Source organism: Peromyscus californicus, unplaced genomic scaffold, assembly GCF_007827085.1.
Source record: "Peromyscus californicus insignis strain IS unplaced genomic scaffold, ASM782708v3 Scaffold_19__1_contigs__length_69161282, whole genome shotgun sequence".
Classification (NCBI taxonomy): domain Eukaryota; kingdom Metazoa; phylum Chordata; class Mammalia; order Rodentia; family Cricetidae; genus Peromyscus; species Peromyscus californicus.
The window spans coordinates 40,718,552-40,745,441 of NW_026294491.1; the positions used below are offsets into that span (position 1 = coordinate 40,718,552).

The 26,890-nt window shown below is 44.1% G+C and overlaps 2 protein-coding genes across 14 annotated transcripts in view; one reads left to right on the forward strand and one right to left on the reverse strand.

Annotated features, from left to right (window-relative positions):
* Dst (dystonin) overlaps window positions 1–8,195 on the reverse strand; it is a 437,229-nt gene extending 429,034 nt beyond the window's left edge. For 5 of the 11 annotated variants that reach the window (XM_052745215.1, XM_052745197.1, XM_052745202.1 and 2 more), the window contains exons 1-2: window positions 7,937–8,194; window positions 7,333–7,367 (exon numbers count right to left, since the gene is read on the reverse strand). In XM_052745215.1, the coding sequence (XP_052601175.1) occupies window positions 7,333–7,367; window positions 7,937–8,117 (216 nt within the window). In that variant the 5' untranslated portion in view covers window positions 8,118–8,194. Of the gene's footprint in view, window positions 1–7,332; window positions 7,368–7,936 lie in introns of all 11 variants that reach the window. The other 6 variants (XM_052745208.1, XM_052745207.1, XM_052745206.1 and 3 more) reach the window with 3 other exon arrangements.
* A 462-nt stretch (window positions 8,196–8,657) lies between these two features.
* Bend6 (BEN domain containing 6) overlaps window positions 8,658–26,890 on the forward strand; it is a 69,959-nt gene continuing 51,726 nt past the window's right edge. For 2 of the 3 annotated variants that reach the window (XM_052745217.1, XM_052745218.1), the window contains exon 1: window positions 8,658–8,860. The gene's annotated coding sequence lies outside the window, so the exon portion shown is untranslated. The remainder of the gene's footprint in view (window positions 8,861–26,890) is intronic. The other variant, XM_052745216.1, reaches the window with a different exon arrangement.

Below are 26,890 nucleotides of genomic sequence, written 5' to 3' on the forward strand. Positions count from 1 at the left end.
GATAAGACACTTCCCAGAGTGAAAAGAAGAGCAATGAACATAGGTGTGCAAGTGTCTCTGTGGTGGGATGTGCAGTTCCTTTGGGTATCTGCTCAGGAATGGTGGAGCTGTGTCATACGGCTGTTCGATTTTTAATTGCTTGGGAAGCCTCCGCACTGATTCTCTAGTGTCTGCACACACTCCCAACAACAGTGGAGAACGTTTCCTCTTTCCTCACACCTTTACCAGCATTTGTTATCATTTGGTTTTCTTCACGGTGGTCATTCTAACTGAGGCAGGATGGAAATTTCAATGTGGCTTTAGTTTAGATGATGGCTACAGATGTTGAATACCTTTTAAAGTATCATTGGCCACTGGTATTTCTTCTTTTGCAAACGGTCAAGATCACTAGCCCATTTATTGGGTGGCAGTTTGGGGTTTGGGGAGTATTTAATTTTTGCAGTTCTTTATATATTCAAGATAGTAACTCCTGGTCTGTAGTGTAGCTGACAAAAGACTGTGACAGCTGTTCTTGGCTGACCCCATATCACATCTGGAATGAACTACGTTACAGAAACAGAGTGAGATTTTCTGATTGGTTTGAAGTGGGTGAATCAACTTCTAGTCCGGACCTTCGAAGTAGGAAGACACATGTCTTTAATCCAGATCTTGAGGCAGGAAGACACACGGTCTGTGCCACACCTTCTGCTGGAAGCTTATATAAGGTCACTGAAGAAGGAAGCTTTTGCTCTTTGCCTGCTTGCCCTCGTCTTGCTGGCACATCCATTCCTTCACTGGCAATGAAGCCTGATTCTTCAGGATTCCAGTGTATACAGAAGACCAGCTGAGACACCCAGCCTTGCAGACTGAGCAACTACTAGATTCTTGGACTTTCCATTCACAGCTAGCCATTGTTGGATTAGTTGGCCTGCAGCCTGTAAGTCATTCCAATAAATTCCACATACATTATATATGTATATAGTGTGTGTGTGTGTGTGTGTGTGTGTGTGTGTGTGTGTGTGTGTGTGTGTAGAGAGAGAGAGATTCATTCCATAAGTTCTGTAACTCTAGAGAACCCCAACTAACACAAAGACTTTGAGAGGAATCTTCAAGGGAGAAATTGAAGAGCTGAAACATAAATTTCAGGTACTTAAACAAACAAACAAAAACTGTAATCGAAGGGACACAGGGGAGGGAAGTAGAAGCGGGGCATATTAGAACCAAGTATATTGTTAAATATATATGAAAATAAAAATGTTCTTGGATGTGATCAGTACTGACATTTTATGCATTCTGTATTAGAATTTGTAATGACACACCGAACACATGAGGAATACAGCTCAGTGGTAAAGCAACTGCCGAGCATGTATGAGGTTCTAGGTTCAAATTCCAGCATCACCACCATCACACACACACACACACACACACACACACACACACACACACACACACCTTAGACAGATGGTATCTGCAGTTAGAACATAATCCAACGATACCTGATCCTTGGACCACAAAGCAAGACACTTTTCCAAATCTCAGCTTCCTAGCAAGCAAAAAGGCCCAAACCCATGTTTGTTCAAGGGCTCTGCAGCACAGACCACGGTTTGTAATTCTCCCTGAAGGTGAGAAAGGAGTGATCAAACGGCTCTGTTATAGCTGCTTGAAAAGAAATTAAAAAGTGATTTTTTTTTTTTTTTGCTTCTCTTAGAAGCTCATGGCAGGCACCCTCCTAAGTGTTCAAATCAAATAATTTTACCAAAGCTGTACAGTGTGGCATACAAAACTCATTTTCACTGCAGTTGGCACTCACTCACCTACATTCCCAGCTCCATAGTCCTTTAAAATCCCAAGAGCCCTTTACTGTAGTCAGGCACTGAGGAATGAATTCAGGGTGTGCTGCGTCTGCTCTCGCTCCTGCTGTCTACCGGCTACTACCTCACCGGTGTACTTCAGCATAAATGTCACCCCCCCCCCCCCCCGGAGGACACCTCCAGACACTCCACCATCTGCCATTTCAACACCACTAGTCCAATCACTCTTTATCTGCACATAATTTGTTGTGCCTTTTCCCCTCTCACCTGGCCCAATGCAGAAGGCAGAAGCCATGTTTCCCATGATGCCTTGGCAGTGTGATGCTCTGCACACTGTGGACACACTGCCTGCAAGGGAACTATGCTGCCAGTGAGACGCTGAGAGGCTGAGCCTTGATGGGGTGGCAAGGCGGGGCAGTGGAAGAGCTTGTGAGTTCTGTACAGCGTTGGGAACTTCCACACACACACTCCTCTCAGTACTCCAGCACTTACTGTCAGACTGGTCCTGTTCTACCATCTAAACCGCGGGCTCATTCTTCAGTCTAAAGGTTGGACCAATATTCGAACTCAGAATATGCTTTTGCTTAGACACATGAAAAGGTGGGTGTTACCTTATTTTATATTTTTTTTTTGGGGGGGGGGTCTGTTTTGCACTTAGCAGTCGTTTATAAGGTAAGAGTTGTGTAAATGGCCGTGTTGAAATGGTAAGATCAGATCCTTGGACAGGACCAATCTGTTATTTATGCATATGCATTGGCTGCACATTTGCATGCCACAGTCTCCGATGCTTTCACTGCATTGGTGACTCACAGTTGGGAACAGCACAGCAGTTCACTTACTGTAACAGAAGAACCAGTAGCTGTTAGGTTTCGGCAAGGATGCTGGGGTGACTTAGAATACTATGGGCAAGGCTGCACCTCAGCATCTTCGTCAGGCCTGGTGTCTAACACAGCACTTCATAAAGAAAAGATTAATGTGTTTACTTTGAAGATAATTGGGTCACACTAAATGAACATCGCATCATGTATACAGTTACTACTCATGACTGATTTAATTAGTATAAATTAATCTAGATCTAGAATGACACTAGATAAAAATGTATTTATAACAATAACCTAATTATAAAGGATGGCTCAAGAATAAAGCATTATTTTCCCCAATCCAGAAAACTGGGTAATTCTTTTATCACAGTTTTTAAAAATATAAACTTATTTTTTAAACCACTCAAAACATAAAAGTTATATATATTTACATATATATGCACCATGTGCTCTTTATGCATATATCTTGAAATTGGGTAATTCCTAATGAAACATGTGAGCTTAATGAGAAACTATGTAATATGGTTATTTTGCTAATAATCCTCCAGAATTTGGAACAGGGACATTTGGGCATCTAATGAGGCCAGAGACTTTGAGTAGACCATATAGTACATTTCATCCAGAAGACCTCGGATAAACATGGGTGAGGGGAGTAAATAACAAATCTGTCTACCAGTTTTTATAGAAAATATGCACTAAAAACGCTCAACTTGACTCTTCTCTTTCATTGAGAATTTTGGGCACATTTCTGAATGGGTTATGAGTGACACGGGTCAGCACCAGAAGGAGACGAAATGTAGTTGTGGTTCTTGTCTTACCACCCTGTCTCTTACTGTGTGACTCTGCAGAAACTGCTTAGTCTGACTCAACTTTCTTGTTGCCTTTGCCTGAGGCAGGAAGAAAAGGTACTTATCAGAGCCTGATGGAGGGAAAGGACCTTCTCCTTCCTTAAACAAACAAGGCGTCCCTTATTCTCCTGAGCTGATGAATAGGGATCATTCACCACCATTCACTTGGGACTCTCGAAGGCATTATCATTGTCTTCATTTTGTGAAGGACAGTACGCCAAGATTCTCCTTTATAACAGGACAGTGCCGCAAATGCCCTTATCACTCTCTAAAATTTCCTCTGAAACAGGACTGTCACCGCCCAACTTTCACCACAGGAACCTAGGGTGACAGTTCACCCCTGTTCACAGTCACAGCGCAAAATATTACTAGTCTTCGGGAAAGTGCACTTCGGAGATGCTAGACAGCTAGACACCAGAAGGCACACATGGTTTCTAGACTATCTTACATCAATGGGAAATCGTTTCACGAATGGTTTACAATGAAGTCACACACACACACACACACACACACACACACACACACACACACACACACACGAGTGCAAGCTTTAAATAAGCAAACAATATTCCACCCAACTGAACCTTTCCATCTATAGTTTCTAATGTCAGGTAAAATTGTAGGCTTTGCTAGAGGGGTTAATTTCACTTTCTCATATGCTATTATTAAAATTTAAAGGCTTGTTAAAAGCTCATAACTTTGCAAGTACCTGAAAAGAAAGTGCCGGTGGTGCCTACTGACCTAAAGCGCCTTATGAACATCATATTACTGACTTCTAGTGTCTCGCAAAGAGCTTGGATTGAAGAAACGTGCCATTAAATACAGACGAAGAGAAAAAGGATTACAGCCCCTCAGATTGGGGAGCTGCCTTCATCTCTTTGGTGGAGCCTCAAAACCGTGTTTTTCCCTTAGGAAGTATTATTCTGACCACCTCAGACAGAACACCTCGGAATTCCCCATCCACGCTGACTCCCTCCAGGAGGCGTGAGTGGCAAAAATAATGTCCTCTGCCAGATGAAACAGCAAAATGTTTTCCAAACTTCATCAGTCCCAGTATTCTATTGCAGCTTGTTCAGGTTTCAAAGTGAGTCAGCAGATCCTACATCATGTTTCTCATTTGACCAGGGCAGAAATGCTGAAAGTGAATTATCCACTTACTGAGATTGGCAGGGGGAACAGCAAGCACTAGAAACTTAGCCCAGTGTGATTAGGACTTGCCAGAAAATCAAAGCATTCGCTTTGATAATATTTTGCAGCAGCTGCAAATTAAAAAAAAAAACAGCAGGAATAAATATTCATTGTGTCCACTCTAACTCATTAAATATGCTTCAATCCAAGTAAATTCGGAAGTCTTCCTTAAGGAGAAAAATCTTGGCAGAAATAACGTTCTAAGAGGGAGAAGAAAATATATCCTGTGTTTTGCTTAAGGGGAATGTTATGTTTGTGGTAAATATAAGACAGTGATGAAATATGACATTCTTGTGCAACAGACTATGATTTCCACATACCAAATAACATTCCTTGCCTAGTTTATCATGCATCAGCAAATTAAGCTGATATTACATTTTATTTTATTGGGGGAGAGATTCTAACAATCTTTTTGTTACAGTGAATACCTTAAATTTTACTATAAACACCAAGGTAATTTTTTTTTTAAAGCTTTGGAAAAAGCCAGTTACTCAAGAGACCAGGACAGGCAGATCTCTGTGAGTTCGAGGCCAGCCTGATCTACATAGTGAGTCCTGGGACAGCCAGAGCTACACAGTGAGACCCTATTTCAAAAAATAACAAAATAAAATGCTATTTTAAAAGCCTGGGAAAAGGTAAATAAACGCTGCTAAATTCTAAGCCATGTTCCAAGAATGCATTTTTCTCTTCTGTCCAACTCTGAGTTCTATTTGCCCACCAAGAGACTGCTCTCATTCGTGCCATAAATATTTATTAAGAACCCATTCCACACGAGGCACTGGGCCAGGCAATGGCGTCACGAGAGACCTGGGCTCTGCCCTCAGGAACTCACAGGCTAACCCATAAAGAAGCAACAAGTATACACAAAGATTTCAAATGACACCGGCAATCTTGCAGAACAAGATAAGGCACTGGACAGCTGTTCCCAGACTTCTTAACCAACACAAGCTCAAGACGAGATTTGAGCTGAAAAACTGCAAACAAAGATGTGGGCACATCCCACGTGTCCCAGGGTGCCTACGCTGAACCGTCTGAGGCTAGTCCCCAGCAGTGTCTCCCGACTATCCTGTATGTACACAGAGCTGGTGAGTCTTTTCCAAGTCGATCCGCTACGTCTTAACGCTTGTATCCTGTCCACCATTCACCGTTTGCTGCATCTAAATGAATTATTGGACTTCATTCATCTGTTTCACAACAGACCCAGTTCATGTTGTAGTCTATAAACCTGACCTAATTTTCTAAAGACTCCATTACAGACATATCTTAATGTTTTACATTTTTTTTTTCTTTTTCTTTCTCTTCTTCCTTAAAAAAAACAGGGGTCTTACAATGTAGCGATGTAGCTCTGGCTGTCCTGGAACTCACTATGTAGACCAGGCTGGCCACAAAACTCATGGAGATCCCCTGCCTCAAGCCTCTGAGTGTTGGGATTAAACGTGTGTGCAACCACAATTGACAATTTTCAGTTCAATTTTACAAAATGTACGATGGCTACCCCAAACTAAATACCTCCTCTGAGCTAATTATTTTTTACATAACTTTAAAAATAATTTTCCACATACAGCCCTGCAGGGTACTGCTGGCCCTGTTTTACAGATGGCAAAACTTGTGTTTCCAGCCCCCGAGAGCTAGTCAGTACAAAGCTAAATACAAGCCTGCTGACTGTTGACAAGTTATTTTCCCACGAATCTTAACTAGACGAGTTCTCACTTCCAGGGCACATGCAACAGAATTACTCAGTGTGCAACACAGTAACGTTACAATGCAGTTGAGCTTAAAGAATCACAATCCAGCAAAGCATCTGCGATGCAATAAAACCTCCGAGGAACAAGCAACACAAGATGTGAAGTAACTTCAGGTAAATAACGAGGTGGTAGGAGAAGGGATATACACAATACTTTGCAAAGCTGTGTCGCCAAGCAGCCTCCGCGCCTGGGTACGAGCAACTTTCCCCCAAAGAGAGAAAACTGTCTTACTGCAAGTGGGCCTCTGGAAACTAAAGAAATCCAATGGGTCAGGCAGAGCTTGTATCTTGTCCTAACTGGAGCTGGTCCTACTGCCGTCTCACATACTGGCAGCGTCCCGTCACCTACTCTAGAGGGACAGTCTAGCACAAATATCAAGTACATACTCCCTGGTGTATCTTCGCCAACACCACTATCGTGTCCTCAATACCATCGTGGAAGCCAGCTTTCTGAGACAGCAGGACTGTCACCTGGAGTCTCAGCTGGAATGCATAGGGTTCAAACCATTCTGCGATAACGTCCTAGGAGTTTTACCCCACGGTTTATCTAAGTGCACAACTACCGACCTCTGTGAGCACCCAGGAAGTGATTGCCCCATAGATACAGACTGTAAGCTAAACTGATAGCCATTCCCCGGCTAAGTTCTCTAAGGCCTGCTGCACTTTTAGGGGCTGCTCCTCCCACCTCTTGTAAAGCAAACTCCACACAAAACTACACACACACACACACACACACACACACACACACACACACACAATCTGTTACCACGCTCTCTGGGCTTGACTGTGGAATTGCTTCCAAAGAAGCATGCCAGTTTGGGCTTAGGGTCTGCAAGCTTCCCAGCCGGTGCCCTACTGGCTTCTCAACACGCACATGATTAATATTGGTACTCGGGAAAGAAAGCTACTTCTGACCTTGAGAGTGTGACTACATAAATTACCTCAGAGCGAAAGTGATGAGATCTCAGAACAGCATCTGGGGAGAAAAGAGGGGAAATGAGACTTCATTAACTCCTTGTTCTCAGCCTGCAGAGTTGCTCATCACTTACCTGGACTCAGGAAAGCACATTCTAGATGTCTCTCTCCAGTTTGGTGGGCATATTTGGGGCGGGGCGGAGGGAGTATTGGACCATCTGTCTCTAAGGTGATTTCTCTGCAAGAAGTTCCAGCAAAGTTGGGAGGGGAGCCCCCCCAATTATCACGCCTTACTTTTTTTTTAATCCCCAAGCTCCAGCAAAGGCTGTGTAAAGAAAGGTAAGAGTGTCTCAGCCCGGGATTCCACTACAATTGCCTTCTGGGCTTTAGCAAACCTAAGAAACGGAGTCTGATCCTTCCTCCCAGGACCTCCGAATCTCCGAGGTTATCCAAAGCTGGTGATCTGGGGACGGACTTGAGGGCAAAAGGCCAGGGCTCGTTAAATAAATAAATGCACGTAGCTTGAGAAGTGGGCAATGACGGTGGGCAAAGGAGCGGGGCAGGGGCGGCAGTGGAGGAGGCTTCAACCTCCCTTCTAGCCCAGAAGACACCGGTGGCGGCGTGTCTCACCTCTGCTTCTGGAACGCCCCGAAAAGACCGATTTCATCGGATGTCTCCCTTTCTGGAGCTTGCGGTGCCAGCAGCAGAAGAAAATGATGGTGGCGATGGTGCCCAGCAGAAGCAACAAGAGGAAGAGAGCACATTGGATGCTGTAGGGTCTCAGCAAAACGAGGAAAGCCGCGGCGATCATGGTGCGGGCGAGGCGGGGGGCCGTGCGGTGCGGTGCGGTGCGGTGCGGTGCGGGGCTGAGGCGGCAGAGCGTGCTGGGCGCGGGGCGCGGGGCGCGGGGCGCAGGGCGGGCGCGGCGGAGACGGGCGAGCGCGGCTCAGCGCGTCAAGCCCGGCGCTCGCGGCCCCGCGCGCGGCCCAATGGCTGCACACCCCGCGCCGGCCCCGGAACGACTGCTGGAGAGCGGCGGGCAGCTCTCGCCATGACTCAGCACACGGCGCGCCGGCGGGAGCCGCGCCCCTCCCTCCGCAGGCGCCCCAGCCCGTGCGCGGCCCTCGGGCTCAGCCCCGCCCGGGACGCAGCCGGCCGAGAGCATCGTCGGATGGCCGCCTCAGGCCTCGGCCTCGCGAAGCCGTCGCACGTGGGGCGGGGCGGGGCGCGGCGGGAGAGCGGGCGGGGGGCTCGGTGGGTGACGTCACGGGCGGCGGCGGCGGCGGCGGCGGCGGCGGCCGCGCGCACATGGCTGCAAGCCGGGCCCGAGCGGCGCGCCCTCCCGCAGGACGGCTCGGTGAGCGCGCGCGCGGCCCGCCAGGCCACGCGCCAGGCGGCGGTGCGCGGGACCCCCGGGCTTCGCCTCTGCAGCCTCCGTGGACCGACCGACTGCTGGAGGCCGACGTCAGGGGGCGCCAAGGAGCCGGGGGGGGGCACCCGGGCTCCCGCCTCCCTGCGCCCGCCCGGAGGCTGGGGCTCGGAGGATGCAGCAGGGTGAGCTATTCGGTTTGGGGGCGGGGGTAGTCCTTGCGCACTGAGGCGCGAGCACCTGGAAGGGCCATCTATCTCCAAGCAGGTCCCAGCTAGCGGCGCTCAGGAACGGCACACCGGGGATCTGCGGACTTGCACTGTCCCACCCCCAAACTTGGTGCTGATCCTCAGCCCAGACGTGAGCTCGTAGGTCCTCTTGATTCCCGGCGCTGGCCATAAAACCCTGCTTCGTTTAGCGTCTTTGGAGGGAGAGGTGATTTTAGATGTGAGCATCTAACCGATGAAGGAAGTTGGTGATTGATTGGCCTGTAAATACTGCGGGAGAAAATTCTTAGGCACTATTAAGCCAACGGTGATCTGTCACATGTGGGCACACACTCACCCTTCTCCCCTTCGCCGTTTCTCAGCCCCCTTACATCCCGTTATAATTCGGGGGAAAAAAAAAAAAACTATATCGTGGTTGTCTGCTGGACACTTGACAGTGGTCGCTGGTCCAGTGCCAAGAAGGCAAGGCGTGAGCGCTGCGGTGTGCTCTTCTGCAGAGGGCCTCTGCCACCTGGCGAGAAAACTAAAGCTGCGGCAGCATCCTGCAGCGTGTTGCGGCCTTGGCGGGCCAGTGCAGTGCTCTGCCCTGCTGCCCCTCAGGCATGCTGGTTTTCTCCCTCGGTGGGGCTGGGTGATTTGTTTTGTCTCATTTACTCGCGTAAGAATAAAAACCAAAAGACCATGCAATTATATGCTATATGACAAATGATACATTACCACATTTGGGCCATTTCTAGTAACTAGGTTGGAGACTAAATAATTCGTAAAACTGGAATGCTTGCATTGTTTTCTAACTATATAAAACCAATTTGCAGTTCTGCAAAAATGCTTAGCCATTAGCTGCTGTGAAGGTGGGTGTTATCAAGCGTGAGCATTAAAAGAAATTCGGAAAGATATCGCTTAGTCCTAATGCCAGGCTCCTAAGTATGGAAATGCTCTTATTTGCATGCTCGTTTCCTAACACAAATACAGACTGATATGTAACTCAGTTGTTTGGGGCTGAGAATGGAAGGGACCTTGCTTTCAGACACTGAGTAAGGTGGACTCTGGAATGTCAGACTGCAGGGTGCATTGCGTGCCAAACAGGCCTCCCAGGTCCCTGACTGTCAGAAGAGCTGCCTGGAAACACTGCACCATGTGCACATAGCTGAAGGATTTCTGATACTGCAGCCCACTGCAGTAAGAAACTGCATCCCTATCCATTATGCAGGGGTTGCTGAAAAGAATCCTGAGAGCTTGCAAAGTATGGCACACCAGAAAAGGAAGAATTCATTCACACTGACTGAGCAGGGGGCATGAGAGAGTCGTGTTAAACTGTACTGGAAAAAACCTGCAAACAGTGGGTAGAAATAACTAATGCTATTGAGGAAGGTCATCCTCGTGCCTCTCACTGACTAAAGCTTGTAAGTGAGCTGAAATGGCATAAATACCTTTGAATGGAAACAGGTCTAAGACTGTAACCACAGCAAAGTAATCAGTTTGCCCCCAAATTCTGCATTTTTAACAACAAAAAGCAAGTAAACAGCAATATGGTTCTCTGAGCTATTACTTTAGTGCAATTGTTATCATCCTGAGCCTTGCTACAGCCATTTACAAGTTTCAACTGCATACAGGAACATCATTTATTTTCCTTCTCAGGCAAATGCTTAAGTAGCATGCAATAGGATCTATAAATACTTCTTTTTATATGTATTCATTTCTGTTCTTGTCTGGGTAATCTTAAGGAGACATACAATAAACAAACCGAGTCCTTGAAAGAGTTTAGTCTGTGAGTCCATTAATTTCTGATTGGTTGCTGATTTATCATTTCCTTTCCAAGTAATAGCATGTTAGTAATTGGTTTTTTTTTTTTCTATGTGTTTGTGTGGCAATGCATTCTGGAGTTCAATATATATCAAATTAGCCAATCTGTCCTTTGGTGAAATTAATTTAGTAGTATTTATGCCTTCTCTTCCTGCTGGGTTCTCATTTAAAAGAGAATAATTGGTGTTATATAAAAGTCATAAATTTAAGATTAAAGGTAAGGGTGGAAAAAGAATGCTCATGACACAAATCTCTCGTACCACGAAATGAAAAATCACAATGGGAAATGTTGTGATTTATTGTTTTCATGACAGAGAATTACCACTGTAACCCCAGTGGGCAGGGAGTTAAGGAGAAAATTGTGTGCAGTGTGTTACATGGGAGTGATCCACCGCATAGCCCTTCTTGTCTTTGGATTCTCCGCCACATTAGTGATAAACTTGAGGATCTAAAAAGAAAGTAAAATATTAACTTTATTTAGGGTAAAGTCAGATTAAAGACCATTGCTTAGACTCAAGACCAAATGGGGCACCTTATCCACATTTCCCTAAATCAGCGTGCCTGCCCCCATCACAGCTAAAGAAGGATCTCGCTAACGCTAGAGCAGGCCAAACCAGTCTATACAAAATCACTCAGAGAAACCGGAGTCTGAGACCCTGACACTTTCCCAATAAGGAACACACTAAGTGGACAGGAGTCTAGTTCCTGTATGAGAAGGGAGTCTTCACTATTTAGCAGGCTGTGACGGTTAATCTTTTTGTTTGTTTCGTTTTTATTTTTGTTTTTTGAGACAGGGTCTCTCTGTGTAGCTCTGGCAGTCCTGGAACTCACTCTGTAGACCAGACTGGCCTCGAACTCATAGAGATCCGCCTGCCTCTGCCTCTGGAGGGCATTGATCAAAGGCATGCACCACCACACCTGGCTTGTGATGGTTAATCTTGATGGACTAGCAAGATTATCTGATCAAACGGAGAAGTGCCTGAGAGATTAATGAAGCAGACCTCTAGATTTGTTTGTGATAACATTTTCAGGGAGGATTAAGTGAGTGGGGAGACTCACCTTGAATATGAGCAGCATTACCCCATAGGCTAGAAAGCCAGCTAGCATGAAAGAGGAATAAAGAAAAAACACAACAGGGGTGTGCTTATATCCATTACGCACCCCTCTGTCTCTGTCTCTGTCTCTCTGTCTCTCTCTGTCACTGTGGTGTGTGTGTGTGTGTGTGTGTGTGTGTGTGTGTGTGTGTGTGTGTGTGCATTTTGGCTGCCATAATCTGAGCAGTCCACCCATGATGGACTGAAACCTTTGAAACCACAAGTTTCCAAGGCAAACTTTTGACCTTTAATTTGCTCAAGTGTGTCACAGCAATGAAAATCCTACTAAAAATCAGTCCTTCCTCAGTTTTTCCCGGTACTAACTCTACCGCAAAGTTAAGAGTAAGTTAAGTGCAGGGATTCAGGGGGCCAGGAGAAATTGATCAGTCAGTAAAGTGATTACCTTGCAAGCATGAGGACCCATGTTAAAAACAAAAACAAAAAACAAAAACTGGCAAGCCTGTATTGAGGAGGTGGATCCCTGGAGCCCTAGCCAGAAGTCCTAGCCTAAATATGGAGTTACAGGCAACAAGTGACCCTTTCCCAAAAAAGGAAGGATTGCCACTGTGGCGCCACACCTCAGGTTAGCCTTGGGGTGTCCCCACTCATATGCACACATGTGTTGTGAACCCTACCAGAAAGTAAGTGGTTTTAATAAAGCAGAATACGGTATCTTGTATATGATTTCCCTAGAGTCAATAGGTGTGGCTCAGTTTCCTAATTAATAGGTCAGGAAGAAATACTAGGAGGAAGCAAAGTTTCCAGCCCAGGCTGTGTAGAGAGACTAACGGAATAATGACTCAGATTCTGAGCCAGAGCGGAAACAATGAGTTTTGAAGGAATAACAAGGCTGACAGTGTGGAAAGATCCATGTAAATATGGGTAGAGAAGTCCGAACCACAAACGGATGTGGGAAGAGTCGTCACCTAGACTGTAACTGAAATCACAGAAACGGAAGACGTGGACTGAAGAGGAGAACTGGAGCTTGGGAAACAGCTCCTGTTTGTGGGCTGGGGAAGGGCAGAAGGCAGGACTGCTCAGTGGGGAGCGTCCCAGCCCCGTGGCTTGCTGGGGCAAACAGAAAGCCCTGAGGAATGGGCAGGGGCAGACCTCAGGAGATACCCCAGAGGACTGAGTGGGTGCGGTAGGAGAGGCTAAGCCACAGAAGAATGAGTTACAGAGGGAATAAGTTAAAAGGGGGCTCCCCAGAGACACCGTCCACAGTCTTGGGAGAAATTTAACTGAAGGGAACGAATGAAAAGCAACGAAAGTCTTTGAGTAAAGCCTGGTGGTTCTCAACCGGTGGGTCATGACCCCTTCCACAGGAGTCGACTAAGACCATCAGAAAACACAGATATTTACATTAAAATTCATAACAGTAGCAAAGTGACAGTTATGAAATAGCAATGAAAATAATGTTACAGTTGGGGGTCACCACAACATGAGGAACTGTATTAAAGGGTCGCAGCACTAGGAAGGTTGAGAACCACTGGTCTAGATGGAAGTTTCTAGAAACTTGAATGATGGACCATGGTTGGTTGTTTGGTTGTTTCCTTTTGCTGTGGTAAAATGCTCTGCCAAAAGGAACTTTGGGGAAATGGGGTTTATTTCAGCTTTCAGGTCAAAGTTAGAGTTCATCTTACCAGAGAAGCCATGGCCGACCGAGCTTGAGGCAGTTTGTCACGTTGCATCACAGTCGGAGGCAGAGAGTGTTAAATGTAGGCTCAGCATCCTCTTTCCCTTTCACGCAGTCTCAGACCCTGCCCATGAAATGGTGAAGGCCACTCTTCACACTGCAGTTAACGGGCAGCCTGACTAGTTAGGATGCCTCCCTGTCCGTGGTTTCCTTTCCAGCAGCTCTGACTATGACATTAGACTTGAAAATTTATTTTTAAGGAAAGATATGGGGGTGTGTGAGGGGGGGTAAAAGAGGATAATGAAGGGTGAATATTATCAAAATACATCATATACGTGTATGACATTGTCGTCATTAAATAAAAATTTAAAAGGTGTGGGGACTTACCTTGTACCTTTGAGGGACAACCAAGGACAATAGCAATAGGCAGTATGCTTAGGGAGTCTCTTGGACAACCCTGACCAACAACTTACTATCAATGAAGACAGCATGCACTTCAGACCCAGGGCCCTGAGCCAGAGCTGACCTGAATGCCTCCTCCCTGAAGACTAGCTTTCACAGTGACAGAAGACACCATGCAAGCTTCCACAGGAGGGAAGCAACTGACAGTCCTACCTAGCTATGACACCTACAAACCACAACCATGACCAACAAAGTGGCACACATGCCTTGCCAGTAACCAACTCTCCTCTGGTTGGCCTTAAAGCCCACTTAACAAGAGGGAAATCATGCTTGGTGCTGGGAACTTCTCAAGGCCAGTGAAGTCACGTATCTTGGAGAAGAATCTATAACCAGCGCTTTATGAAATCAGCAGAGTCCCTAGCTACATTCTAAATCTGTGTCCTTGCACCCACAGAGAAGTGTAGTCCTCACCTCTCATCCAGGAAACTTCTTTGGCAACAGAGAGCATTGTAGAGAACCACAACCAATCAAAATGCAGCCATGTGGGTCCCAGTGGGTACATTTACAAAACACTCCCGCACCTAAGGCTCAAGGAATGTTGCAGAAGAGGGGGTGGAGAGACTGTAAGAGCCAGAGAATCAGGAAGTTTGCTGTGATCGTGTGCATCCCAGTAATATCAGAAACTACACCCATCAAGTCTCAACAGCATGACTGCCTAAACATCACCTGAATAAGGACAACAACAGAAATGCCAAGTGGATGGGGAAGGCCCAGGAGACCCTATACAAAGAACTGCAGGCAACTAAGGAACACTGGGAGTGGGAGAGGTGCTCTTCCCCAGGGAAGAGCACACCAATTGGATATCCAATACCAAATGGTTAGCCCTACAAACATATATACAAGTAACATTACACAGACTGAGCAGATTATATATAGGAATATATATATACAAGTATGTAACAATAATTAATGAAAAAAAGAGGCTATGAATTTGAATGAGAGCAAGGAGGGGTATATGGAAGGGTTTGGTTGGAGGAAAGGAAAGGGGAAATGATGTAATTATAATACCAAATAGAAAAGAAAAAAAATTTTTTAAAAGATATGAAGGCCAGTAAGATGACTCAGCAGGTAAGGTGCTTGCCCATGTGACCTGAATTCAACCCTCAGGATCAACATAAGGCAAAAGATGAGCACCTTCTCCATAGCTCCTTCCTCTGAACACATGTGCTACTTGCCCTGTCTGCACCCACACACGTATACCTCATGCACATAAATGTGCACACACAACAATATAATAATAAAAAGATACGGGAGGCTGGAGAGATGGCTCAGCAGTTAAGAGCACAGACTGCTCTTACAAAGGACATGAGTTCAGTTCCTAATGATTTATAACCACCTGTAACTGTAGCTCTAGCAAAGATTAGATGCCTCTGGCTTCCAAGGGCACCTGGACTCATGTTCACACAGGCACATAAATATACACATAATTTAATAATAAAATCTTTTTTAAAAAAAGATAAGCCGGGCAGTGGTGGCACACGCCTTTAATCCCAGCACTTCAGAGGCAATGGCAAGGGCATCTCTGAGTTCAAGGCCAGCCTGATCTACAGAGCTGCAGAGCTAGTTCCAGGATAGCCGGGGCTACACAGAGAAACCCTGTCTTGGGGAAAAAAAAAAAAAAAAAGATAATAGGGGATTCTTTGGAGTGTAGTAAAGACTTCTAAATTATCCAGTTGGTAATCATAAAAGAATAATACCTTCAAATATTGCTTCCTTGAAAACAAACAAACTGCATAAGAATTACTTTAGCTAGCAGTATATTACTCATAAATCACATTGGACAAGTCATCTACTTGTTCTTAGGTGAAGTACTTTTCATGTGCTTATAGAGAAAGGCAAAGAAGCTACATCATTGGGAAGAATCTAATTGGTATAATGTAACCTTGACTATCTGGTGATTTCAGTCACCAGGATCAGGAAGGCGATCATGCAATGGCTCACATTTGATGTGAGTTTGGGGAAATGGTTGTCATTTTCAGTGATATCAAATGTTATTTTCAGCAAACATGCCCTCAAAAGGACTTCCTACACATATTATAATAACATCATTTAAAATAATACAGAGGCATTATTATAAGAGAAAATGTTTCTAATAGAATCGCTTCAGATTGTACTTTTAACAGCATCAAGATTGATAATAATGCTGTGGAGGGAAAAAATGTGTCTGAGCTTACAGAGTTCCAAAAAATGTCCGAAGTTTGGTAACTTAAAAACCTCCAGAATACTGGAACTCATCTACACAAAAACACTCCGCAGATACTTTTGAGGAAGTAGTAGTATCCACAAGCAACCAGAACTCATTTATGTAGCTTCCACATTGCACAGAGCATTGAGTCATGCAGCAAAATACTGAAGCATTTGGCCAGATGATTTACTCACAGTTGTAGGAACTGCTGGTGGGAATTTTAAGAGCTTTTCATAAATCGAGTCATGAAGCTGTTAGAGTCATAAATCACAGAGTTCATTATTATCCAGATGGTGTAAAACACCTCTAGCATTTCTAAGAATGTACAATTTACAAAGACAACTTGAAAACTGAAATTCATTCCTGGGTAGTTTCAATGTGAGGTTTGTCATATGATTTCTGGCATTCCAACATTCTTTTTTTAGGGGGCGGGAGGGGTTGTTGGTTGGTTGTCTGGTTGGTTAGAGACAGGGTCTCACTGTGTAGCTCTAGCTGGGCTGGAACTCAGTATGTCGACCAGGATGGCTTTCAACTCCCAGAGATCCGCTTGCCTCTGCCTCCCAAGTGCTGGGATTAAAGTAATGTACCACCATGCCTGGCACTGTAAGATCTTCACAGTCGCATAATAAATTTTATAAATGAATAAAATATTAATTAGTATTCATTAGTTCAATTTAATATCTCCCTGATAATAAAGCTACAGCCACGTGTGAAATACAGTTTTATTTTTAAATCTTTAGGACTTTCACATTAATTTTAAAATTTATTTTCTGCACTAAATATTTTATGTTGCTGCATCAATTTGTTCATTATCTGAAAGAATAGTATCACTTAAAAGGGAAGGAATACTGTGTACCAAGAAAACTGCACGAGCAGTGATTGTTGAAAGCTTTTTCATTAACACATCGTTTCAGAGGTTTTTGAAATGATCCTAGTGTAAGAATATCCTAAGAATCCTCGGGATCAGAAAGAAAAGTGCATGAAAATGTCTATGTAGCCCCGGACACTTGTGGAGCAGACTAGGAAAACACACATTTCAAAACCTACAGCCTTGGCAGCCCCAGCTCTACCATAACTCTCCTGTAGGAGTTCGCAGCTTGGAATCTATAGGGAGTTTCTAGGGATCTAGTTAATATGGGAAAAAAAAAATCTCAGCTCCGCCTACTCATGATTTCCAGCCTTCCACCAGAGGCAGAATGCTGTGGCTTGTAATTTGTCCCTTCTGAAGTGCGTGTTTAAATTTGATTGCTATTATGGAGTATTGGGAGATAAAACTCTGAGTAGAACGCTTGTGAAGGCTTATGTGAAGTTAATGTCCCTATCTTAAAAGTGGGTTATAAAAGGGCAAGTTCTGCTTCTTCCTCTTTCCCTCCCTTCTTCTGCCTTGAGATGAGGCAGCAAGAAAGCTCTAATTACATGCTGACACTTCTCAGACTCCAGAAGTCTGAGTGTGTGTGTATGTGGTGTGTGTTGTGTGTGCATGCATATATATGTGTGTATACAGATGATAGATAGATAGATAGATAAATAGATAGATAGATAGATAGATAGATAGATAAATAGATAGATAGATATTTGAAGTACTGGGGATTGAACTCACGGCCTTGCCCATGCTAGGTGAGCACACTATCACTGAGTTCTAGCTACAGCACAAACCAATACAGTTCTGTTCTCTGTAAAGGGCCAAGCCTGTGCTTTTCAGTTACAGCATCCCAGAAGGCACTCCTTTGAGATGCTGCTGGGGCATCCTTGTCGGCCTCAGTTCTTCCTCCCTGCCATATGCCCAGATAACAGGCCTCGGTATTTCATCAGCATAACTACATTCTGTCACAGCTTCTGTCATGAGACTTTTTATTTCATTATGTGGCTGTCAAACTCCAGATTTTCCGATCTAGTATCCTGAAGAACCCTTATCTCTCAGTCTTAAAAGTTCTGTTTCCTCCAAATTCCCTTCTGCCTGTCTAAATAGTGAGGAGTGGACACAGTGTTCATCCCTCCAGTCAGCGAAGAAGGGACAGGGTGCTCATTCATTCCACACAGAAGTGGACTTTGACTCATCGTCCCTTAAGGGCCTTAAGATGGCTGATTCATGTGGGCCTAGTAGTTGCCTGCTGTTCTTTGCAACATCCCATGGCCATCTGGCATGAGATAGTGATCTACCGTGAGAGGATACTGCAGGGCTGCGGTTCCTGTCCCAGACTTCCTGTCGACCTGCAGCCTGGTAAGCTAGTCTCAAGCTGAGGCATGGTGGAGCACTCTTGAAATCCCCCCACTCAGAGGGTGGAAGCAGGAGGCTTGCAAGTTTCAGACCAGCTTAGGCTGTGAAATGAGATGGTTAGCCAGAATGTCAAGTTGAGTAGATCAGGAACTGCCTAGGAGACACATCTCTAGGTGTGTTTGTCAAGGTCTTTCCAAAGAGATTTAACGGAGAAGAAAGGCCTGAACACAAGACTGAATGACTAAGGAAAAGGGAGGCCTGCTTCCTGACCTCACACTCTTACCATTGTGTCTTCTCCACCAGGACGGACTGCCTTCACTCAAACTCAGCCAAAATAAACCCTTCCTGAAGTTGAAGTTTTCAGGGATTCCATCACAGCAATGGAAAAGACTAATACGAGAGGCCTGCCTAAAATAAACCTGGCTGTTAGTGCCTGGATTGTGGAGCACCATAGCACGCTGGAAGTTGCCTGGCAGAGGCATGGGACAGCATGCACCAGTCCCCTTCAGTACTGAACAGCTGGCTACCTTGATACAGACACCCTGGTTATTTGTGATCATAGCTAAAATGCTTTACATACATTTATTTATTCCGTCCACACAGCAACCATGAGTTAGGGCTACACTTAGACTTGTCTTCCATGAGTACCCCAGAGCTTAGAATGTAAGGTATCTGCCATGCCTCCCTCCAAGGACCATACAGCTAGCAAGTGGAATTAAGAACTCCTTAGCCCTTCAAAAAAGTCCTGTTGTATGCTTTCATCCTCATGGCCTCCCACCCACTGCAGCCCCTCACCCGAAGGAATTCCTCCTAGGGATTGCTGCGTAGCAGCTACTCCAGTTATTTTTGGAATAAGCTCTACCCAGATTGTTGAGGACTAAACTGACGCTTGGGCAGAGTAGCTGAGGTTTCCCAGCACACAAGGTATATGCTTCTCTTTTTATTTAACTTGGGAGAAATTTTCCTGGTCCACCTCGCAGAATCTTTCAGTCTAATAAGATTCCTGTCATTCAAATTTTATCATTTCCATTCTTAGTGTTTCAGTCTCATGTGCCCATTCCCATCCCTTGGGTAAATATGAACTAGCACCTCCATAGGGCTAAGCAACTTGGGAGGAACCAGACAGATTCATTTTTGGAAAGCAGCTGCTAGTTATCCTTCATTAAAAAAAAATATAGTGCTGATAACTTTTTTATTTACGGGAAGTTGAGCTTTCTGTCATAAACATCTTAGACACTGAGATTAATCAGGCATGTTTTTTGAGTCCTGTCCAACCTCCTCTATTTTAAAGATCCTTCCTACTACCACATATTTAATCTAACTTTATATGAGAGGAATCAATTAATAATTAAAATATTACTGTTAATGAGTATAATAGTCATCTAACTAAGACGGCAAGCCAAACGTGGTACTGTTAGCGTCTCCACTTTACAGATGGGCAGCAGGCACAGGAAGGCTACAGCAGAGTGGAGACTGAGAGCCAGGGCTGTGGACCCGGATGGCTTGGTGCTAGAGATGATATTTATCACCCTGCATGTGGCCCTGCTTCACCATCTAGTGTGTCCGGATGAGGTTTAAACTGGAAGATTAACACCACTCACAGACACTTTGCTTCTACTTAGAAAAAGTTTCTACATAAGCTTTCCTGCCATTTCTTACAAGGATGGGTTTCCTAAGGGCTGGCTTCTCCACACTAGAGAATTAACAGCTCACAAACTCGTTCTCGAAAGACTATCAACGCTGACTCTCCCGCTCTTGGCAGCCTTGAACACTCCAGAACCCTGAGGTTAGGTCACATGCTTTGCACCTACTGCCCCATCTATTGTCCTTCCTTGCTTTTGTGTAGCTTCCTGGAATTATATACATCATTTCCTCTCCTTTGGGCTTCTGTTGATCAGCCAGTCATCTCTAAGGAGGATTGCCTTAGAACAGCAAACCCCACAGAGGCTTCACAGCCTCCTGCACACAGCATAGTGTTTTCATACAACCAACACACATCCACACATGTGCTTTAAGTCGACTCTTGATTACTTATATTGCATAGCCCAATGTGGTTTTGTCTTGTCTTTGTTTCCTAAACAATATAGGATGATAGTCATCCTGTTGTTGGTTTGTTTTACAAACTGTATTCCTAAATAAGGAATAAAGGCAAGAAAAACATCTATCTACAAAGATTGTCAGGACGCGATCTTTCCCCGACACCTTCTATCTGTGCGATCAGTTGAAAGACACGTGGAAAACCCTGTGGATATGTGAAAGCAAATCAACTGTACCCTCATTCTCCACTCTCAACTTTTTCTGGTTGTGGTTTTGACAAGCTGTCACAGCCTTGCCCGCACTCCTGTGGGAAAGAGTGTTCCTTCCTGACGTTCCCCTCCACTTTCACTACTCTGATGAGTTTATTGATAGTAGAAGACTCTGCTCATAAATGTGTATATGGATATATTATTTTTTTTCTTGTGAATGTATTTTTCTTAATGACATCTACCTAGGAGACAGGGAAATAACCTGTTAGGATGTATAATGTAGCTGATCATTTTATACAATTTTTAATTTTAATGTTGCTTCAAGGTGGCATGAATATTAGAATAAGAAGAGGAATTTATTAGTAGTGGATGAAGGGGAAAACCACTTAAGATGATTTATTAAGTAATTATCTGAAATACGTGTTTAGACCTAAAATATAAAAGTTTAGAAAACACAAAATTAATGGAGACATTGATAAATAGGAACCAGTTATTTCATTAATATATGCCATCAATATAGGATAGCTATTTCAAAGAGAACTAGCTTGTCCTTTCATGTCTCAATTGATTAGATAAATTAGTGTTTAAGAGTTGAATTATGTCTTGTTTTTATGCATAAGCATTGATTCTGGTATCAAAATTATTACATTAGTGAATTTAAAAATTGATTTAAAAGTCATTAAAGTTGTAGAATACACTTACTTAAAAAAAAAAAAACAGTAATCAGACCTTACTCTGAACTTTGAAGATGAATAAGATGTTCTACAAAATAAAAAATAAATGTGAAGCTGAGGACATGACTTATGAGGATGCTGAAATGGAACTTTTAGTTGAATTTACTCCTCTTAGGCTGAACGCTACATCTTTGTTTTTTGGTGACTGGAGTGGGTATAGCACCTGAGTATTAGGAGGATGAGTAGTAACAGAAGAAAAGCCAGGGATAAAATCACTACAAAATCTGGTATTTCTTAGACAATATTTAAAAGGCCTTGAAACCACAGGAAACTTTGCTCTGGGTCCTTCTGAGTTGCTTGCACAAACTCTCAAGTGGCTTCAGCCATAGCTGCTGACTTCTTGTTGACAACTGATGGAGAAGGATGCCATCATGGAGCAGAAGAAGGCCTTCCATTGTTGGTAGCCTCTGGTTTCTATGCTATCCACATCTGCTGTAGAAGTCTCCTTGAATACATCAAGATGAAGGTAAACTGGTTACACTGTGTAAAGAACACAAATACAGATCTTAGTTCTCAAGCCAGGCAATGCCAGACGTGGAACCAGAAATACTATCTGTCTTACTTAGGGTTTCTGTTTCTGTGAGGAGTCACCATGACCACGGCAACTCTTATAAAAGAAAACATTTCACTGGGGCTGGCTTACAGTTCAGAAGTTTAGTCCATTATCATCATGACAGGAAGCAAGGCGGCATGCAGGCAGACATGGTGCTGGAGAGGTAGCTGAGAGTTGTACATCTTGATCTGCGGGCAACATGAAGTGAACTGTGTGCCACACTGGGCATAGCTTCAGTGTAGGAGACCTCAAAACCTGCCCCTCGCCGGGCGGTGGTGGCACACGCCTTTAATCCCAGCACTCGGGAGGCAGAGCCAGGCAGATCTCTGTGAGTTCGAGGCCAGCCTGGACTACCAAGTGAGTTCCAGGAAAGGCGCAAAGCTACACAGAGAAACCCTGTCTCGAAAAACCAAAAAAAAAAAAAAAACCTGCCCCTCCACAGTGACACACTTCTCCAAAAGGCCACACCTAACAATAGGGGGCCTCTTTCTTTCAAACCACCACATTCCACTCCCTGAGCCCCGTATGTTTATAGCCATATCATAATGCAAAATTGCATTCATCCAACTTAAAAGTCCCCATAGTCTATAACAGTCTCAAACTTGCAAGTCTAAAGTTCAAAATCTCTCCTTAGATTCATGCAGTCTCTTAACTGTCATCCCCTGTAAAATCAAAATCAAAAAACAGATCACATACTTCCAACATATAATGGCACAGGATATACATTACCATTCCAAACATAGGGAAAGGAACATAGTAAGGAAATACTGGACCAAAGTAAAACCAAAACCCAGCTGGGCAAACTCCAAACTCTACATCTGATGTAATAGTAGTTTGAATGTAATTGGCCCCCATAAGCTCATAGGGAGTGTCACTATTGGGAGGTGTGGCCTTGTTGAAGTAGGTATGGCCTTGTTGAAGGAAGTGTATCACCGTGGGTAGGGACTTTGAGGTCTCTTTTGCTTAAGCTTCACTCAGTGTCACAGACAGTTCCTGTTGCCTTCTGGTCAAGATGTAGCCAGCACATGTCTGCCTGCATGATACCACGCTCCCCACCATGATGATAATGGACTGAACCTCTGAAACTAAGCAAGCCACCCCAATTAAATGTTTTCTTTATAAGAGTTGCCTTGGTCATGGTGTCTCTTTGCAGCAATAGAAATCCTAACTAAGATGTCAAAACACTTCAGATCTCCAACTCCTTTCAGCTTTGTTGACTGCAACACACTTATTTCTCTTAGGCGGGTTCCACTCCTTGTTAGCAGCTCACCTTGACAGGTATCTCATGGCTCTGGCATCTTCAACATCTTGGAGTCTCCAAGGCAGTTCAGGGTTCATTTTTCATAGCTTCACACAATGGCCTGTCGTGGCCTCCATACCCCTACATTTCTAGCCTCAGTGGCTTTCCTTAATCTCAAAGGAAGATTCCATAATCCCTTTCTTCTTTTACTTTATTTATTTATTTATTTATTTATTTATTTATTTATTTATTTATCTATTTATTTATCTATCTATCTATCTATCTATCTATCTATCTATCTATTTATTTATTTATTGTTTTCAAGACAGGGTTTCTCTGTGTAACAGTCCTAGCTGTCCTGGAACTCACTCTATAGACCTGGTTGGCCTTGAACTCACTGAGATCCACCTGTCTTTGCCTCCCAAGTGCTGAGATTAAAGGCGTGCACCATCACACCCAGATCTGAGCTTTTCTTTAATCCCTTTTCACAAACTGGAAACTTAGCTGTGTGGGATCTTGCCCTGAGGTCACCCCTCCCTTTATTCCATTTCTTAATCTGTTTATCTCCTTGAACACAGGACTTGACTCCATTCTACTTCCTGGTGCTCCTTTTCTCCTCAAGTTTTATATTTTGTATTTTTCCTTTCTCAGATTACTCCGTTTCATTATAAATATTCGTTAAAGTTAACACTAATAACCGCATGACAGAGTCGATACTAGACTGTTTTGAGATTACCTTTGCCAACAGAATTAATCTAAAACTCTTCACTTTTTAGCTTCAGGCAAACTTTTCAGACAAGGGCAAAAAGTAGCCACATTCTTCACCAAAATATCGCAATACTGGTCTGTAGGCCACATACTAAAATTCTTCTCCTTTGAAACATCTTGAGCCAGGCGCCCACCTTTCAAATTGCCCTCCGCGCCACTGACTTCCATGTTCCTACTAAGATGGCCCATTAAGCCCTACTTAAATCATTCAACTGCTTTTCTAATCCATAGTCCCAAAGTCCATATTCCTACAAATGAAAACATGGTCTGGCCTGTCACAGCAATACCCCAGTTTCTGGTGCCAGCCTCTGTCTTAGTTAGAGTTTCTATTGCTGTGAAGAGACACCATGAGCATGGCAACTCTTTTTTAAATTTGTTTGTTTTATTTTTTGAGACAGGATTTCTCTTGGTAGCCCTGGCTGCCCTGGAACTTGCTTTGTAGATCAGGCTAGTCTCAGACTCACAGAGATCTGCCCGCCTCTGCCTCCCTAGTCCTAGGGTTCAAGGTATGCATCACCACTGCCCAGCAACCATGGCAGCTCTTACAAAGGAAAACATTTAATTGGTGCTGGCTTACAGTTCAGAGGTTTAGTCCATTGTCTTCATGGCAGGAAACATGGCAGCATTCAAGCAGATATGGTGCTGGAGAGGTAGCTGAGAGTTCTCCATCTCGATCCTCAGGCAACAGGAAGTGAACTGTGTGTCACACTGGGCTTAGCTTGAGCATAGAAGACCTCAAAACCTGCCCCCCACAGTGACATACTTCCTCCAACAAGGCCACACTTCCTAATAGTGCCACTCCCTATGGGGGACATTTTCTTTCAAACCACCACACTATCTTTATTCAATATAGCAGTGGTACTGCAGTAAACAAATAGTGTTGGCCAAGGCTCATGGTTGATAGCAGATGTCGACACATAGAGAACTGACAGCAAAAGGAATCTAATAGTTCACAGTAAACAGACACCCAGGCAGCCAGAAGGTGAAAGATCCCTATCATGTCAAACCAACTCACTAAAATTGCAAAGTTTAATATAGACAACTCTTTCAGATGTTGTCAACTAAAGACAACGAAACATGAGGACTGTGATGTCCCACAGGGCTAGTCCCCGTAGGAATGATGCCAGCTCTGGACACAAGTTACTGCAGTAGTAAGCTGGGAGAGACTCATAGACACAGGACTACTCTGCAATGTGAAGAGACTCCATAGAACAGGGCCCTAGAGATACCTCCTCCTCCCTCTTCACTGCTCCCTGGAACTCCCCTGGCTGAACTCACTTCTACAGAGGACAACAGAGCTAGCTCAACTGTTCTAACCTTAGCAGAACAGAGAGGGTTAGGGATGGGATCCAGCAAGACAGAGGACTCCAGCCTTGGTGTCTGCGCAGGAATACAGTCATGTGAAGCATTTGATGAGCGTTCCGTGACTCCTATCTCTGAGAGACTAGAACCACAGGGTAGTAGCACCTTAGACAAGGAGGGACTTCTGGGGTGGTAGTTACTGGCTTTGACAGCCTGTTGCAAAGCTGCTGCTGAAAGTCTTCAGTTTGTTGGCAGGTCAGCAGCTGAGGGCCATTGCCAGGGTCTCCTGGGGATCTCAGTTCTTTCACCCTTAAAGTATAACTGTCCTTCTCATGTACTCCAGAGGATTCAACATGTTGATGCAGATTGAATGCTTATAACAGTTATGTATATTCATACACACTTCCACACACACATACACAGGAGGAAAGAACTCAAATTCTAGCTGTGGGCTTATTATTGCAAGATTGGAAAGATCTGAGAGTATCATGCATGGTAGTACAAGGAGCTAAAGGAAGTCTTTTTATAAGTAATGGTTTCATTCGGGACAAGGCCTAACATCGCTGTATAGTCTTCAGTGTAGCCTCAATAAAAGTGCATCTACAGACCCTAATCAGAGTGGGTTTGGGTTCTTTCCTTTCCCACCATGGAAAGCTTGAAATGATTCAAGTCTATAGACCCCCCCAACAATACTTAATGATTTTTAAGCTCACACATTCTCTCCAATCTAAGCTAAATAGCATCATAGTCTGGCAGCATGTTGACCCATTCTGAAGCATAGTGAAGGCTAATAAGATGGCTCAGTAGGTAAAGATGCTTATGGCCAAGCCTGATGACCACAGAACCAGCATGGGGAAAGGAGAGACTTGACTTCCTCCCACAAGTGTGTGTGTGTGTGGGGGGGTATTTATATCATATATGTATTCATGTATATTGACCATCTTCTTATTCAAAATATAGTAGCAACTACTTGAGAATTTTAAATGTGTCTGATGCCACTTGAACATGGAGAAGCAAGTCATGGTCCCCACAATGGACACTAGTGAAGCTTCATAATCTCCCAATAGAAGCTAAGCACTGGTAACTCTGTACTTGGTTTTACTCTGGCCATTGCTGCTCTACTTGGAGCACTGGAAGAGCCCCCAGTGGAATCCTTCCTATCTTGGCTTCTCTCCCTCTAGTAAAGAGATAGCTTTCTCACAGTTGTAGGAAACATCCCACTTCTCCATGTTCTACGTTGTTAAAAGTCTGGGCTAAAACTATAGACCTTTTCAGACCTCTCTAGGCTAACCATGGACTGTGTAGAATGCCATCCCACTGTTTGGGGGTCACATAGGATGAGTACCCAGTTCATATTCTCCTGAGCATGACCAGGGAGCAATGTGCATGGACCAAGCTTCAGCTTTGTGTAATGCATTGTTCATGGCTCACATTTTCATGTAATTCATAATGCAGATTTTCTATCACAAAGGAAGATGAGACAACTGAAGCATCTCTTGATAATCATTTAGTTTGCTTCTCTTTGGAGACTTTTGTTTCTTAGAATTTCAATTAGCTTTTGAATTCACGCATTAGTTATGTCATTGGTTTGTTAAATGTAAGCAAAACTGCATTAAAATTTCATATTTGTAACTGTATTTGCTTTCATGTTACAAAACCTCCCTTTTGTCTTTTAGATAATTTTTTTTTAAAGAATTTGGTTGTCTCCCTTTAATCCCAGTACTTGGGAGGCAGAAGCAGGCGGATT